This window comes from Myotis lucifugus, unplaced genomic scaffold (assembly GCF_000147115.1).
Source record: "Myotis lucifugus unplaced genomic scaffold, Myoluc2.0 scaffold_3, whole genome shotgun sequence".
Lineage (NCBI taxonomy): Eukaryota > Metazoa > Chordata > Mammalia > Chiroptera > Vespertilionidae > Myotis > Myotis lucifugus.
Window position 1 is genome coordinate 27688063 of NW_005871051.1, and position 15705 is coordinate 27703767.

Here is a 15705-nt window from a genome sequence, read left to right on the forward strand (position 1 = left end):
CCTCCCTCCACACCCAGAACTGAGCCTGGGCTCAGTTCTCAAGGGGAACACGGAATAAAATCAGGTGAATGAAGGAGTGATGGGTTCCCAGGACTGTGGGAGCAGAGAGTTAGGGTGGCCCATCAGGACCTTGCAAATGCTCCTCACCCTGAGGGCACCTGTGCCCTGACCCCACTCTACCTTGATAGACAGCAGGCTCCACCTTGTTCAGGCCTCAAAACTTTGCCACACCCTACTACCTTCCTTCTGCAGGCAGGCAGGGGCGGGGTCAGGGAGCTGCCTGCATCATTGGAGGGACATGGAGACTTTTATAGCCAGGGATAAAGTCCTCCCCTGATTAAGCCCAAAGAGCTTGCCCTGCAGCTGGTGCCCTGGTGGCTCAGCCTTGTCCAACTTCCAGCCTCACCAGGTCCTGGTCCCTCTGCAGTCCCGGCTCCAATGCCGGCCCACCATCCCACAGGCATGCAGGGAGCCCACCTGCTGGTGCTGCTGCTGCTGCTGGGCCTCAGGATACAGCTCTCTCTCGGATTCATCCCAGGTAAGGAGCCCCTTCCAGCGGGCCCCACACATGGGGCGCTCCCCCAAGGCTGACCTGACCTCCCTCTCCCCTTGGCCAGCTGAGGAGGAAGATCCAGCCTTCTGGAACCACCAGGCAGCCCAGGCTCTGGACACCGCCAAGAAGCTGCAGCCCATCCAAACAGCCGCCAAGAACCTCATTCTCTTCCTGGGGGACGGTGAGTGGTCATGGCATATTCATTCCCAGAGCCCCACAGTCCTGGTACCCAAGGCTACCTATGGGCACAGCCATGCCTGTGGACTCAGACCTGACAGTGTTCCACTTCTCAGGGATGGGGGTGCCCACAGTGTCAGCAGCTCGGATCCTAAAGGCGCAGATGAATGGCAAGCTGGGACCTGAGACCCCCCTGGCTATGGACAAATTCCCATTCCTGGCTCTGGCCAAGGTAAGGGCTGGGTGGCCTCAGGGTGCTCCACACCACAGGGGTGGGGTGTGCCTAGGGAGCCTGGTAGGAGGGAAGACCCCAGGAGGGTTGGGGCCTGAGTTAGGGGCCCAGGGCCTGGTCATGATCTGGGTGTCTGTCCCAGAGAGGAGCTGAGGGTGTCTCTGTCCCCAGACATACAACGTGGACAGACAAGTGCCAGACAGTGCAGGCACGGCCACAGCCTACCTGTGTGGTGTCAAGACCAACTACCGGACCATTGGTGTGAGTGCAGCAGCCCGGTACAACCAGTGCAACACAACACATGGCAACGAGGTCATCTCCGTGATGAACCGGGCCAAGAAAGCAGGTGGGCTTGGGGCCAGCCTAGTGGGCAGGGGTCGGGCCCAGAGGGCACGGTGGCTCACCCTGACCTGACCTCCGTCACCCTCAGGGAAGTCAGTGGGGGTGGTGACCTCAACGAGGGTGCAGCATGCCTCACCAAGCGGCACCTACGCGCACACGGTGAACCGCGAATGGTACTCAGATGCAGACATGCCCACCCAGGCGCTGAAGGACGGCTGTCGGGACATCGCCACGCAGCTCATCACCAACATGGACATTGATGTGGGTCATGAGGGCAATGGGGACCTGAGCAGAGGGGGTGGGCCCCATGCTGGCCACAGTCCCAGGCAACCCACAGCCTGAGCCCCGGGGCCTGGGGCCTGGCAGTGTCTCTGGGCACTTGGGAGGTGGTGTAGAAGGTACAGGCAAGCCAGGCCTTGCCACAGACCTGGTGGGGGGGACCTAGAGATGGTTTGTTCAGGGGGCAAAGGGCCAGGCAGGCCCCAAGCTCACCTGCCCTACTCCCCTGGCTCCAGGTGATCCTGGGTGGAGGCCGCAAGTACATGTTTCCCAAAGGGACCCCAGACCCTGAGTACCCTGGTGATGCCTCAAAGAGCGGAGTCAGGTTGGACATGCGGAACCTGGTCCAGGAGTGGCAGGCCAAGCACGAGGTGATGGGGGCTCCTGGGGCAGGGGACAGAGCAGGGACAAGGGCAGGGCTGCTGGTTGTAGAGCCGTGGGCTGAGGCCTGGTTCTGTCCCTCCCAGGGTGCCCGGTATGTGTGGAACCGAACAGCGCTCATTCAGGCGTCCCAGGACTCCTCTGTAACACACCTCATGGGTAATAACCCACCCCTCCCCCACCTTCCTGCCCTGTCCTCCGGGTCCCTGGACACTCATGTGTGCACAGACCCCACTCCACAGCTGTCAGTCACCTCAGCCCCCTTTCCCACAGGCCTCTTTGAGCCAGGGGACATGAACTATGAGGCCAAACGAGACACCCAGCAGGACCCAAGCCTGAAGGAGATGACAGAGGCCGCCTTGCGTCTGCTGCGCAGGAACCCCCGGGGCTTCTACCTGTTCGTGGAGGGTGAGTGAGTGGCACCCCCTCACTGAGCAGAGGGAGATCAGGATTCAGGGCAGGTTCCCCACCACCCACCCGTGGTCTTTCTGCAGGCGGCCGCATTGATCAAGGTCATCATGCGGGAAGAGCTTACTACGCACTGACAGATGCTGTCGCTTTTGATGACGCCATTGACAGGGCCAGCCAGCTCACAAGCGAGAAGGACACCCTGACCCTCGTCACTGCTGACCACTCTCACGTCTTCACTTTTGGTGGCTACACTCTGCGTGGCAGCTCCATTTTCGGTAGGAGGCAGAAAAGGCTCTGAGCCTCAGTTTGCTCATCTGTCAAATGGGGTCATAATAGCCATAGCCTTGCAGGGTCTTGTTCGGATTAAGTACTGAATAGGCAAGCAGTGCCTGGGTTTAGCACACAGGGGGCGCTGCAGAGCTGTGGTCGTGCCATCACAGGTCCCCTTCTCCCTGCAGGGTTGGCTCCTGAGCCAGCCTCGGACGGGAAGACCTACACCTCCATCCTTTATGGCAATGGCCCGGGCTTTGCAATCAATGGGGGCTCCCGTCCCAACGTCAGTGACAGCCAGAGCGGTGAGTGCGCATCCTGGTGGGCGGGCAGGGTGACCTCCGTGGGGAACTCCCGGAGGGGGGAATTGCCCAAGGACCCTGAACCCCCACCCTGACCCCCCATCTTTGGCCAGGTGACCCCAACTACAAGCAGCAGGCGGCAGTGCCCCTGTCGTCTGAGACTCACGGTGGTGAGGACGTGGCGGTGTTTGCGCGTGGTCCGCAGGCGCACCTGATGCACGGTGTGCAGGAGCAGAGCGTGGTGGCCCATGTCATGGCCTTCGCCGCCTGCTTGGAGCCCTACACCGCCTGCGGCCTGGAGCCCCCCACCAGCACCAGCATCCCCGACGCTGCGCACCCAGGACTGTCCACAGGCCCCTCACTGGCTTTGGTGATTGGGGCACTGTGGCTGATACTGCTGGGCTGAGTGGTGTCCTGACCACTCCCTTAGGCCCCCATCCGATGTCAGCAGAACCCCTGCCCAAAGCCTCCAGACCCAGGACCCACCTCAGGCCTCTGCCTTCTGACCTTTACCTGTTGGCAATAAATGAGCCTCAGCTGGTGCAGCGCTGCCCCCGCCCCACCCTGCCGGCCTGATGGTGGGGCGCCCTAGAGGCTGAGGCAGTGGCTTTCCTGCCGCACCCACTGTCCTCCTAGGTTGCTCTGGATTCCCCGCCACCCCGCCCCAAACTGGGTGGACTGAGACTTGAGCAATGTCCAGGCGCCCTGATAACAGTGGCTTCCTGTCACCCTGCAACTGGCCCCGAGAGCACCTTGTTGATGGAGGAGTCACTTGGGGGAGAGGGTCCCATGGGAGGGCGGGGTGTGCTTCGACAGAATCACTGGGCCTGGGCCTGGGCCTGGTACCATTACACAGAGGAATAGATAGAGACACAGAAAAGCGTCCCAAGCCACTCCCAATGCCCTTTCAGACTAGGAGAGCCAAGAAGCTTCGGGAAGCCCCAGAGCAGCCTTGGCCCCCACCCTGAGCCGTATGGGCACTGGGCATAGATGCCCTGCCCTCCAGGGACCTCTATTCTGGGAGGGACATAGGAATAGTCAACTAAACTGTTATACAACGTATGCCAATGCTGATATGTTCTAGAAAGAAATATCATTAGCACGTGGGGCCACAGAATGTGTGTGTGAGTCAGGGGAGGGGAAAGGTAACGCAGATCAGGAGGGCAGGGGCCAGGGAGGGGCTCCCTGAGGAGCAGCCAGGTGTGCCCGGACTGGAGGCAGGAGGGCTTGAGCAATGCTGAAAGAACAGCCTGCACAGATCCTGAGGCAGCAATCAAGTGCGGCTGGAGGTCAATAGGAGAGAACCCCTGAAGGGAGGGGAGCGGCTGGGGGAGGAGCTCAGAACTGACCCACAGACTGGTATGTGATCACAAGGCTTTGAGCACGGGCATAGCAGACCTGACTCTAGGAAATATCGCCCTGGCTCCTGTGGGGAGAAGACTATGTTCTGTTTTGTTGGAGGGAGGGGGGCAGAAGCAGGAGATGGAAAACCCCAGGGGAGATGTGGACACAAACCTGTCTGACCTCCATCCCAGGGCCAACATTCTGGGGTACCCACTCCATGATAGCTACACTTACTGAGTACCTAACCCACCCAAAGGGAACATTGAAAAGAATCCCAGAAAGGTGGAATCAACCATATTTTTCAATGCATATGAACAGAATTACTGATTTATTTGTCCATTGACAAAGGTGCAGAAAACCACTTGGCTCTCACTGGAAATACATAAGATGGTAGAGCATGCGTCCTCGTTTACTAACATCTTGATTAAACTAACATCACCTCGAAGGCCTGGGTCTCAGGGCAGTTTAGTCCAATCCTGGATTTCAGTGGCTGTCACAGAATGGGAGCGCAATGGAAGAAGAACATCATTAGCTGGGCTCACTGAAGCGCCTCACTCACTGGGAACTCCATCCACGGGTTGTGCAAAGGGTTGTGTTAGAATCCAGCTACTGTTTGTCTTCCCTTTGTCAGTCAGTTGATCTTACCCACCAGTGGGAAGGTGCCACACGTTTGTTTCATAAATGGACTCAAAACCCAAGGTAACCCTACATTTTAAAACTCTAAGGTTTTAGAAATAGATTATTCTAGAATTAGTGTTGACGGCCACACAACTTCAAACATTCTAAAGAACATTGAACTGTGCACTTTTAAAAGGGTGAATTTTATGGTATAAAAATTATATCTAAATTTTACAAAACAGTTTCTGCTCCCAAGTTTTTTCAATGTGTAGGTATGAGGGGGTGTATTGTCAAACACATTGTTGGCCACCAAGTCAGGTGTCCATGGGAACATTCCTAACATCTGTTTAATTGTCTTTCTCTTGAAGGGGCAGACACATGGGAAGTGTGTTTTTTTAAGGTTTTTATTGGGGGCCTCAGACTGACAGCTCTTGTCACTCAAGCCATGTCAGCAGCTTGGTCTTGAATTAGGAGGGAAGTTAGAAAGAGAAGGAGGAAAACTCACGAGAGCCCTTTTCAACACTTTGCCATCAAGATGACTCGTTCTTGCCCTGACCGGTTTGGCTCAGTGGATAGAGCGTCGGCCTGCGGACTGAAGGGTCCCAGGTTCGATTCCTGTCAAGGGCATGTACCTTGGTTGCGGGCACATCCCCAGTAGGGGACGTGCAGGAGGCAGCTGATCGATGTTTCTCTCTCATCGATGTTTCTAACTCTCTATCCCTCTCCCTTCCTCTCTGTAAAAAATCAATAAAAAATATATATATTTTTTAAAAAAATAAAGATGACTCCTTCTTGTTCGTCAGGAGAGTATCCGGGTCACATCTTCTCACTGTGAGCAGGACACCTCACCGGCTGGGCACTGCTCACCCTGAAGCTGCAGCAGGAAGGTCCAGGGACCACTAGCATGAGCTGGCAAAACACCATACGAATTCTTGCCACGTCAGACGCTTGGGTGTCTACCTGCAGAGTGCAGGGGAGGCCGAGAGGCGAGGCTCCTTTTCTGCATGTAGATAAGGAGAAATATTTGTGGACCTAGTTCTTTGGGCACAGTGACTGTTCATTATTTGGTCTGAGTGCTCTTGGTTTTTATTTGCACTTTTCTCCCGGGGATGGCTGCTGCTTGGGTCCTCAGGGCTTGGTGTGGCTGACTGCCGGCCGGAGATAAGCCGCCATCAGTTCTTTCTTTGGGCTATCAGAGGGAACGACTCCGGGAAGTAACAACCTCTGCACCTCAACGTGTACAATACTGCCAGAAATATTTACCGTTCGTCCTGGCTGAAGTCCGACAAGACACATGAAAGGATTTTGTGACGATGACCAGAAATTTGGCCAAATTGGAAGCTGATTCAGAGCCTGATAGGGACCTCCTCCTATACGTTACATTAAAACTATGTAACCGGAAGGAAAGAAGCAAGTTAGAGGTGATGTAGTTGGACAGGTAGATCAACCTATGATGCCACTTAAGTTACCCAGTTTTGTGGAGGAATTGAGCTATTGCCCTTATCTTATATATTTTTGTAAAACCATAAATGTAGCTCTAGAAGAAGTTCAAAGCACACTTGTCTTTAATATTCTCAATTTCTAAGATTGGAGGAAAAAACATGTTTTTATTTATTTCAGAGAGAGGAAAGGACAGGGAAAGAGAGATAGAAACATCAATGATGAGAGAGAATCATTGATTGGCTGGTTCCTGCACACCCTCTACTGTGGATCGAGCCCACAACTGGGGCATGTGCCCTGACTGGGAATTGAACCATGACTTCCTGTTCATAGGTTGATGCTCAACCACTAAGCAACACCAACCGGGCTATTCCTAGTACTCTTAATTATATATAGGGTGTCCCCCCTCCCAAAATGTATATACACTATAACAGCCGATAGCTCAATTTTGAAAATGAAATGTATTTTAATAAACACTAACTTTATAATTATTAAAAGCATGTGTATACATTTTTGGGGGCACCCTATATATTGAAATTTTATTCCTTAAAAATTTTAATTCCTAATAAAAACTAAAAAGCAAGCAATTAGCTTTCTTTAGATTGGCAAAGTTATGAATACATTTCATAACCTCAACAAGCATAGTTTATTTTACTGACAAATAAATATATCTCATAATTTTTAGAGATATATGCTTCCACAACAAAACACAAACCATATTTATTAACAAATCTGATTTTATCTTTCAGTTTCTCTATAATAAGAAACCAGAAGTAGGTAAACTTATGCTTACTTAGTAATTAATGCTTTAGTATTTTATCTTATTTGAAAATGATCTAGAAGCCCTAGCCAGTTTGGCTCAGTGGATAGAGTGTCAGCCTGCAGACTGAAGGGTCCCGGGTTTGATTCCAGTCAAGGGCACATGCCCAGGTTTCGGGCTCGATCCCCCAGCACTGGGGGTGTGCAGGAGGTAGCCGATCAATGATTCTCTCTCATCATTGATGTTTCTAGTTCTCTTTCCCTCTCCCTTCATCTCTGAAATCAATGAAAATATATTTTTAAAAAGAAAATGATTTGGATATTGAATAATTTTCATCATATACAACTTAGCAAAACTCTAAGGTTCAAGTTACCAAAAGATTTTGGGAAACTATTAAAAATATATATTTATTACTAAAATGTTTCACCTAAACACTTTTTATTCTATTGACATCTATTTATTAGTTCTTAACAATCATATTTAGGTTACTAGGGAAGATTTTATGCTACATTAAAGCAGTTTCTTTCATGAACTTATTAAACCAACAAGGGCTTGTACAAAATTTAAAAAAAAATCTTTATTGTTGAAAGTATTAAAAAATGTGTCTCTTTTTTCCCCCCCCAATGCCCTCCACCTGGTTCTTGCCCCACCCCAGGCCTTCACCACCCTACTGTCTGTGTCCATAGGTAGGGAGTGTGCAAGAGGCAGCCGGTCAATGATTCTCTCTCATCATTGATGTTTCTATCTCTCTCCCTCCCCTTCCTCTCTCTGAAATCAATAAAAACATTCAAAAAATAGTTTGCCAATAATTCCCACAAAATCCTGGACCACTTACATTTGTATATGGGATAAGAATGTACTTTATCTATGACAGTGTCCGGAACAACGTGGTCCTTACCCAACCACATGATTCCCCAAAACTTTACTATGGTGCCTGGACCTTGAACTGTCTGTGGATTCACTGCCCATCCTCTCTGTTGTAGGTGGTCCAGCAAAGCTTATAATGTTTTCTGTATCAGAGGTAAATCTTCACAGGTCGGCATCATGTCATCCATATAATTTCACAGAGGTCGGGAAGGAAAACAGCGATGAGTCCTGGGCCACGTGCGGTGGGGCTATGTAAATAACCTTGGGGGAGTATCTGGAAGTTCCACTGTTGCCCTTTCTAGGAAAAGACAAATTGATCTCGGGGCTCGATAGCCAGGTGTATGCTAAAGAAGCATTGGCCGGGTCCAGTACAGCATGGACCGTCCCACAGCCAAACCCTGGATAGAGGGGCAGTGTTCCGTACAGCTGCGTAAATAGGAGGCACTACCTATTCAGTTCTCTGTGGTCACTGTCATTCTCCAAGGCCATCTGGCTTTTCTACCAGCCACACTGGACTGTTAAAGACATTGTGTTCAGGACACTCGATATCCATACAATGGGGCTCTTGAATAGTTTCTCCTGTTCCCTTGTTTCCTCATGGTAACTGGTATTCTGTGGTTACTTGCCCCTCTCTGTGGTTATGTGTACTCAAAGGTGGATTTTCCAACAGAGGTTTGTAGGGTCTGGCCTTGCAAAATGTCATACCCAGAATGCTCTCCGGGATGGGGGAGATAAAGACATCTTATTCCCCAAGGGGAAAGCACCCAATTTGCAGAACCGGGGTCCTACTAATCATAATAGTCTGGCTTCCATAGCTGTTTATAGCACTGAGGAGAACAGACAACTTGTTTAGGATGACCATATATCAGAGTTCATTTAGCATCAGTGTCAACCAAAACAGTTACTCTTTGTGTATTTCTGGGGAACCAATGAATGGTGAGTTCTATGTGAGGCCTCCAACCACCCCCTGTGGCCCTCACTTGAGGATGATCTTGACTTCCATCCTATCCTGGGGGGGGAGGGGTAGGAGGCATCCAACCAGAGTAGAATGACATCCCAGAGGGTTCCTCCTGTGTGGTGATGCCCTGCTGAGGCCTCCGAGGCTGCTGCTGCAAAGGCTTTCTTTGAATCAAAGGTCAGATGCACTGGGTGTGTCCTCGTCTCACTGCTTTTATTATCCCTTGGGAGAAACTAAGCTGGGTAAACAATTACTGTAAATTAAACAAAGAGGGCTATGGGAAACCCAGGAGAGCCACTCGCATCTTCCCCACTCCCTAGCAAACCCCATTTTTAGGTTTTTGGGTTCCTTCCTCCACCATAGTGCATTTAAGCTGGAATGCATTCAATGCCACTCAGTGTGGGTTATCAATATGTTCTCGTTGTTGCATGTATGTTTTCCAGATGGGTTGAAGCCTTCCCCTGCCACAAGGCTGATGCCCTCACAGTGACAAAGAAACTGTCAGAAAATGTGTTTCCCACTGGGATATGCCTTCCCCAGTCTCTAGTGACTGAGGCACCCACTTCACTGAGGAACTCATATGAGCCTTGAGGGTCAGCCTTGCAAAGTTATTGTCACAAACCCTGTCACCCTCAGTTATCGGGCAAGGTCAAGAGAACTAATGGAAAAACTTGATTCAAGAAGAAGTATTAATTACATGGGACTGTAATTAATTATCTCTCTCTCCCTCTCCCTTACTCTCTGAAATCAATAAAATATAGATATTTATTTTTATTAATTTCAGAGAGGAAGGAAGGAGAGAAACATCAATGATGAGAGAGAATCATTGATTAGCTACCTCCTGCACGCTCCACACTGGGGTCGAGCCTGCAACCTGGGCATGTGCCCTTGACTAGAATCAAACCTGGGACCCTTTGTCCACAGGTCGACGCTCTATCCACTGAGCCAAACCGGCGCTCTATCCACTGAACCAAACCGGCTAGGGCAAAATATAGATATTTAAATAAAGAATTTTGTTCTTTTAATGGTGCACAATTGGAAACTAGTTATGTTACGAAGGCTTTGACTGGACTGTCATATTTGAGAGAGTCACACATAGACTTAGATATGACCAGACAGCTTTAAGGAATTAAATTTGACTTGGGGAAGCCAATAAAATCCTTGGAAATGTTGGCCTGGTACCTAGCTTACAGGGTTCTTAGCAGCCCTACCAGGTGAGTAAAGAAGTCACTTCTTGGCCGGTACAGGAATCTCAAGCGATTTGGGGACATCAAGAAAAGAGGAACTCACCCAAATCTGCAGGTGTCGCAGGTGAAGTCTGAGGCCACTCCTTTACATCAGAGGCCTTCCAAGTTCAGTCAGGAGGTTCCTTATGGAAAAGTCCCAGCAAAGCAGATTTAAAAGGGCCTATATGATCAATTGCTATTCTTGTTGTATATATACACATAATACACCAAGTTTATTAAAACTATACAATTTCAAACAAATTAATCTTAATTTGGCTATCTTTGGTAAAAACGGGGATGACTTTAGAGGGAAAACTTATGTTTCAGTAAAGCACTTTTGTGGATATTAGATTCTAGTGCTGGTCATTGTCTTTTGAGGTTTTGTGTAAACTAAACTGAATCCTGGGTTCCTCCAGTGTCTGGCTATGACTCTCCAAACTCACTCTGCCGATGTTTCTTCCATCCTTTGACTGGGAATCATTGAGAACCCAAACCACCCTCTCCAAAGCCATGCGAGCTGAAATGGGACAACTTGATACCAGTATAACCCTCAGAGGAATCACAGCAGCTCAGATATGGACAACCTTCGTGCCTGTGGCAGAAAGACTATCAGAGACGTTCAAAATGCAAACCAGGAGAATCTGTCCGACCCTCACTGCCTGCCTTCACTCCTCCTGAAGAGGATTCCAGCCAGATGTCTAGAAATCCCCTTCCTGCCTGCCTTAGGAACTCAGAAACCGGGCTTATAGTCTGCTCCAGTCACTAACCATTTTTCTTTTGTTTCCATAGAGATGCCTCTTACTATGTACCTGGTTGCTTGTACCATAGGCCTAACTTTGGGGGCAAAACTGTTGAACTGAACTGACCTGTTCTCAAGGCAGACTGGTTTAATGAGATATGGAACAACCTCTCAACCCAACTTCTGGAACGTGAGAGCTTCAGGAAGTCTTAAAGGCAGGATGAGGGGCTCAGAACAGGCCTCCCCTCGCTATGCCACTTTGGCGTGGGAATTATTTTGAGCTGAAGGCAACCGAGACCTTGCAGTTCATGATAATCTTTTCCCTCTCCCTTAAAGAATTTTAATTAGGGGCCTTGCCTGTAATAAGAGTTATCATCAGAAAGAATGTTTTATGACCTATCTACAGGGCAAGGCAAATTTCTAATCACTGAGCATCCGCCCTTCTTATCGTCCTGCAATGACCTTCCTCCCCTGCAGCCCAGGTGCCTTACCTCACCCCTAGCTCAGAATGTCATACGTACTCCATTTTCCTTTCCGTCCCTGAACCTCCCATGTCTGTGGGGTCTCTGACTCGTGTATGTGGGGTTCCCATCTGCATGCTTGTAGTTAAATTTGGTCATTTTCCCTTGTTAATCTGTTAACCAGTTGATGTGTCTCTCACATCTACTAGTATGCTTCTTTCTCTCTCCCCCTTCTTCCCCCCTCCCTTCCACTCTCTCTAAAACTCAATGGAAAAAATACCCTCAGGTGAGAATGAACAATAACTATATATATATATATATATATACATACATATACACACACACACACACACACACACACAAACTGTTTGAAGTACCCCACCCCCACCCCATCAGAAGAGTCTAAGGAAAAGTTTCCCTCCCCCACGTTACCAAGTATCATAAGGCTCCAACACTACTAGGACAATTTTTGTTTATAAAGTTAAGGTCACTGCTGGCTCTACAGCATTTTATGTGCTGTTGGGGCCGCTAGCCCTTTCCTGCAATGCTCTGACTGTGCCTGGGCCATCAAAATCCTTTAAAATAAAAAAAATCCTTTCTGGGTAATTGTTCCATCGACGGGTGCACTAACACTGTTTTCCCCATATGACATTGTTTTTATTAAACAAGACATTTACTGTTGAGAATATATATTCCCTGCTGTATCTCCCCTTTAGTGGTTCATGAAAAAAAAAGTGGTTTGTGGATTTCATTATTGGAACAGAATTCAGCAAATACGTTAAGCTGAGATGTGTTAGAAACATCTGTACTTTCAGCCAACTGTATAGCAAACCTCCCACACTGGGTAATTTGCTCTTACATTTCCTTCTAATCTACGGCAGTGTTTTCTCTACATCTTCCAACAGTATTTGCTGACAAAGAAATGCTTTTCGGTTTGTCGACAGATCATTTTCTGTTCATTGTTTCTGCCATTTTTACTGCAGTAGAAAGAATAAGTGCCTGGTGGTAGTTGTTTTTTGTCTTCTGCTATTATGTAAGGAACTTTAAAAGGGCTTCCCAAATATTTCTCATTGCTTAGGGAAATATCAAGAAGTACTGGTTGGACAGCATGTAACTCTAAACATCATTGGGAGTTCATCTCTGTGTTCTGGAAGCTTACTTTTTAAATGCCTTGCTCGCCACAAGGATTCTGTGTTGTCATTGACTAATATCTCAAGGCACAAGGCATGCAGGGCAAGCTTTCAGCGATGATAGGGGTGGGGTACTGAAGCAGTTTAGTTTAATATATACACTAGAGGCCCAGTGCACAGAATTTGTGCACTCGGGATGTGGAGGGAGGGTCCCTCAGCCCAGCCTGCACCCTCTCGCAGACCACCTGGGCCTCCCTCTGCAGGGTGATCATGAGGTGATGGCGGGGAGGGGTTGGGGAGGGGGCGACCAATCGCATTGCACACGCCTTGGCTGGTCTGGAGCCAGTGCATGTCACAGCGTGGTCATCAGACAGTTATTCTGCTGTTCGGCCGTTTAGTCGATTTGCATATCATGCTTTTATTATTGTAGATATTGGAGGCTAACTTCTCCTCGGGTCTGTTCCAGGGGTGATGACAAGCATGTATCAGGAGGGAGGGAGGGTCTCAGCAGCTGCTTCTGTGGTTGTTCACCTGCGTGAATTACTGGTGTTATTTGCAGTTTCTTTTCAGGACTATTTTGTAAGCCCCTTGATTGTTTGGAAAGATTAGTTTGTTTAAAATTAGATCATATAATCCATAAATCCATATAAAGAGGCACACTGAAGTCTTACACATTGCAATCTATGGAAAATGAGCAAATTGGGAGGGGTTGCAGCACCTACATCCTCTTCCCCCAGGACACCCAAGAACCATGTTGGGTGGGTGCCAGGCTGACAGGCGAAAGTGCCAATGGAGCTAGATTTTAGATGATTCCCTTCCATCTCAGCGCCCCTCCACCCCAAGGGTTGAAGTGAAGCTGCGAATGAGGTGAAGCATGGAGATCCCAGAACTAGGCACTCGGGGAGGGCGGGAGAACTTTTTGTCCCTTTCACCAAAACCCCTGACATCCAGAGGGGGACCCACAGGTGTTTGGGCCCCACCAGACTCTCAAGCCCAGCAAATCCCTGCAGAGCTTAAACTGGGCTCTAGGGGGCGCCATTGGCCCAGCTAGACCGGGAGCCCCTGCTTATGCAGCCCCAGTGAGCCCTTGCTCCGGCACCAGCCAGCATGGCTCTGGTGGCTGACACCCGAAGTGTCCTGATAGGTAAAAACAGGCCCACTGCCTCACAGACTTGAGGAACAGGGGCCTGCTAGCTGTGCCTTGTCCTCACCTTGGGGCTGACATTACCATCTGACTCCGCCATCCTCCCTAGTTCCAGAAACAGGTGTCCCCTGGTCGGCATCTGTGTGACAGGCCATTGCCCCTTGGAGGATGCCTCCTGGAGTCCCTGGCTCCCTCGTGAAGCTGCGCAGCATCTTCCATTGCACCCTTGGGTCCCAGGCATAGCCAGGTCTGGGTGCTCCACAGAGCAGAGCTTCAGCGTTTGCTACCAGAGCACAAACCAGGCAGTAGCCCTGTCAAAGGCATCTGGAGTTCCCCTTGATATGACGTTGCCACTGGGGATGCCCAGTCTGCCACGTGATGCACTTGGCATGGGGGCCCAGGAACCAGTCTGTGTCTCCTGATGTGCCCCTTAGGGAGGAAACAGCCGTTCCCTGTCCTAAAGTGTGAGGCCACCGTCCCCCCTCAGCGGGAGGCTTCCAGGCCTTGATGCCCCGTTCTGTCCCTTTCTTTGCTCAATGGATTTGCAAGTTACTGGTCATCAGCCAGCACAGCACCCCTCCCCTCCCTGCTGGCCTGGGCTCCTCAGTGAGAGGGAAAATAGCTGCATTCAGACCCCTCCACACAGATCCCTGCCAGCGCCCCTGCAACGGTTTGGTCCTGCAGGAAGGTGGGAGAGTTTTATTATTTATGCAAAGTACAGGCAAGGAGAGATTCGGCTTAACAGCACCACGTGACAGCAGCTGGGGAATTTGAGCTGCGTGCTGGCCCAGTGAATCAACCTGAGCCACTGCCAGAGGCTCCTGGGTGCTGGGTGGCAGCTGAGGTCGGAGCCAGGTACTGCCTCATCCCCTCTCACTGATGAGCTCATGCTGGACACCAGCCCGCTCACAGGAGCCGCTCAAAGGGACCTGGGCCACTGGATGAACAGTGTGCTGTGCAGCCCTCTAGGTACCTTCTATTCAGCATGGGGAGGCAAGGAGGGCTGGGAGGAAGCAGCATGGGGTGGGGGGAATCTATGGGGCCAACATATTTCTGTACAGCAGGGCACACCCAGATAGCAGTGGGGGGACCACGGCCAGGGGAACATGTGGGCGGAGCCTCAAAGATGCTAGCTGGTTTGGCTCAGTGGATAGAGCATCAGCCTGCGGACTGAAGGGTCCCAGGTTCTATTCCGGTCAAGGGCACATGCCTGGGTTGCAGGCTCAATCCTCAGTGGGGGGCATGCAGGAGGCAGCCAATCAATGATTCTCTCTCATCACTGATGTTTCTCTCCTCTCTCTCTCTCTCTCTCTCTCTCCCTTCCTCTATGAAATCAATAAAAATATATTTTTTTAAAAAGATGGGCTATAAACAAGTGAGGGCTGGGAATCCCCAACTTGGGCAGATGAGGAGGCCCCAAAATGAGCTACAACCCATGTCATGTGAACCAACCGCAGTTGGGACAAAGGCAGGTGCTGGGCCTGGAGGGAGTCCTCCTCAGGCCATGGAAGAGGGATCAGGGGGCAGAGTCCTTCCAGGACACCAAGGGTTCATTCCGAAGACTGCAGGAAAGGCCAGGCCAAGGCACAACTAGTGTTCCCCAAAGGGAGGGGTGCCACCCAGGTGGCCCAGGAGCAGCTGCAGAGGAGCACTGCTCCTTACACACAGGTGACGTACACGCTTAGGTCCCACTCAGGGATGTGCCGTCAAATATGTGGCCTCCACGCTGAAAAGGGAGGTTAGAGGGCAAGGGCTCCCTTTGGGAGGACAAGCTGAATTTTATATTGCCCTCAAATCCTCAATGAGACCGTGAAGGGTTTACAAATGGTGGCTCAGGCTCAGAGGCCTGCATTTTTCTCGATAAAATGCTCCCTAGGACCGCTTAGCGTGGTCAACTGCAGTTACTGAGACCCAGGAGGGCTGCCTGGGTCCAAAGCCTGATGGGTCTCGGTTTCTCCAGAAGCCCCCTTCCACCCTTGCCGGCTGGGGTGGTGATGAAAAGGGTGCAGGAAGGGGAATGCCATTTAAACAAAAATGGGTTGTAGTCCCTTCTGCTTTGTAAGGGGTGCGA

At 50.3% G+C, this 15705-nt stretch overlaps 1 protein-coding gene across 1 annotated transcript; it reads left to right on the forward strand.

Annotated features, from left to right (window-relative positions):
* Window positions 1-462: 462 nt before the first annotated feature.
* Window positions 463-3353, forward strand: ALPI (alkaline phosphatase, intestinal). The gene is made up of 11 exons (XM_006082642.1): window positions 463-538; window positions 618-734; window positions 847-962; window positions 1134-1308; window positions 1393-1565; window positions 1820-1954; window positions 2051-2123; window positions 2238-2372; window positions 2459-2650; window positions 2834-2950; window positions 3061-3353. Exons 1-11 carry the CDS (start codon window positions 463-465, stop codon window positions 3351-3353), a joined length of 1602 nt encoding a protein of 533 aa, XP_006082704.1.
* The last annotated feature ends 12352 nt before the right edge of the window (window positions 3354-15705 follow it).

Bases quoted from the DNA above. Each gene is read 5' to 3' on its own strand.
- ALPI (XM_006082642.1), top strand. From the start codon at position 463: ATGCAGGGAGCCCACCTGCTGGTGCTGCTGCTGCTGCTGGGCCTCAGG. The intron at 963-1,133 runs GTAAGGGCTGGG...CTCTGTCCCCAG, and splicing joins CATTCCTGGCTCTGGCCAAG to ACATACAACGTGGACAGACA. The intron at 2,373-2,458 runs GTGAGTGAGTGG...GTCTTTCTGCAG, and splicing joins CTTCTACCTGTTCGTGGAGG to GCGGCCGCATTGATCAAGGT.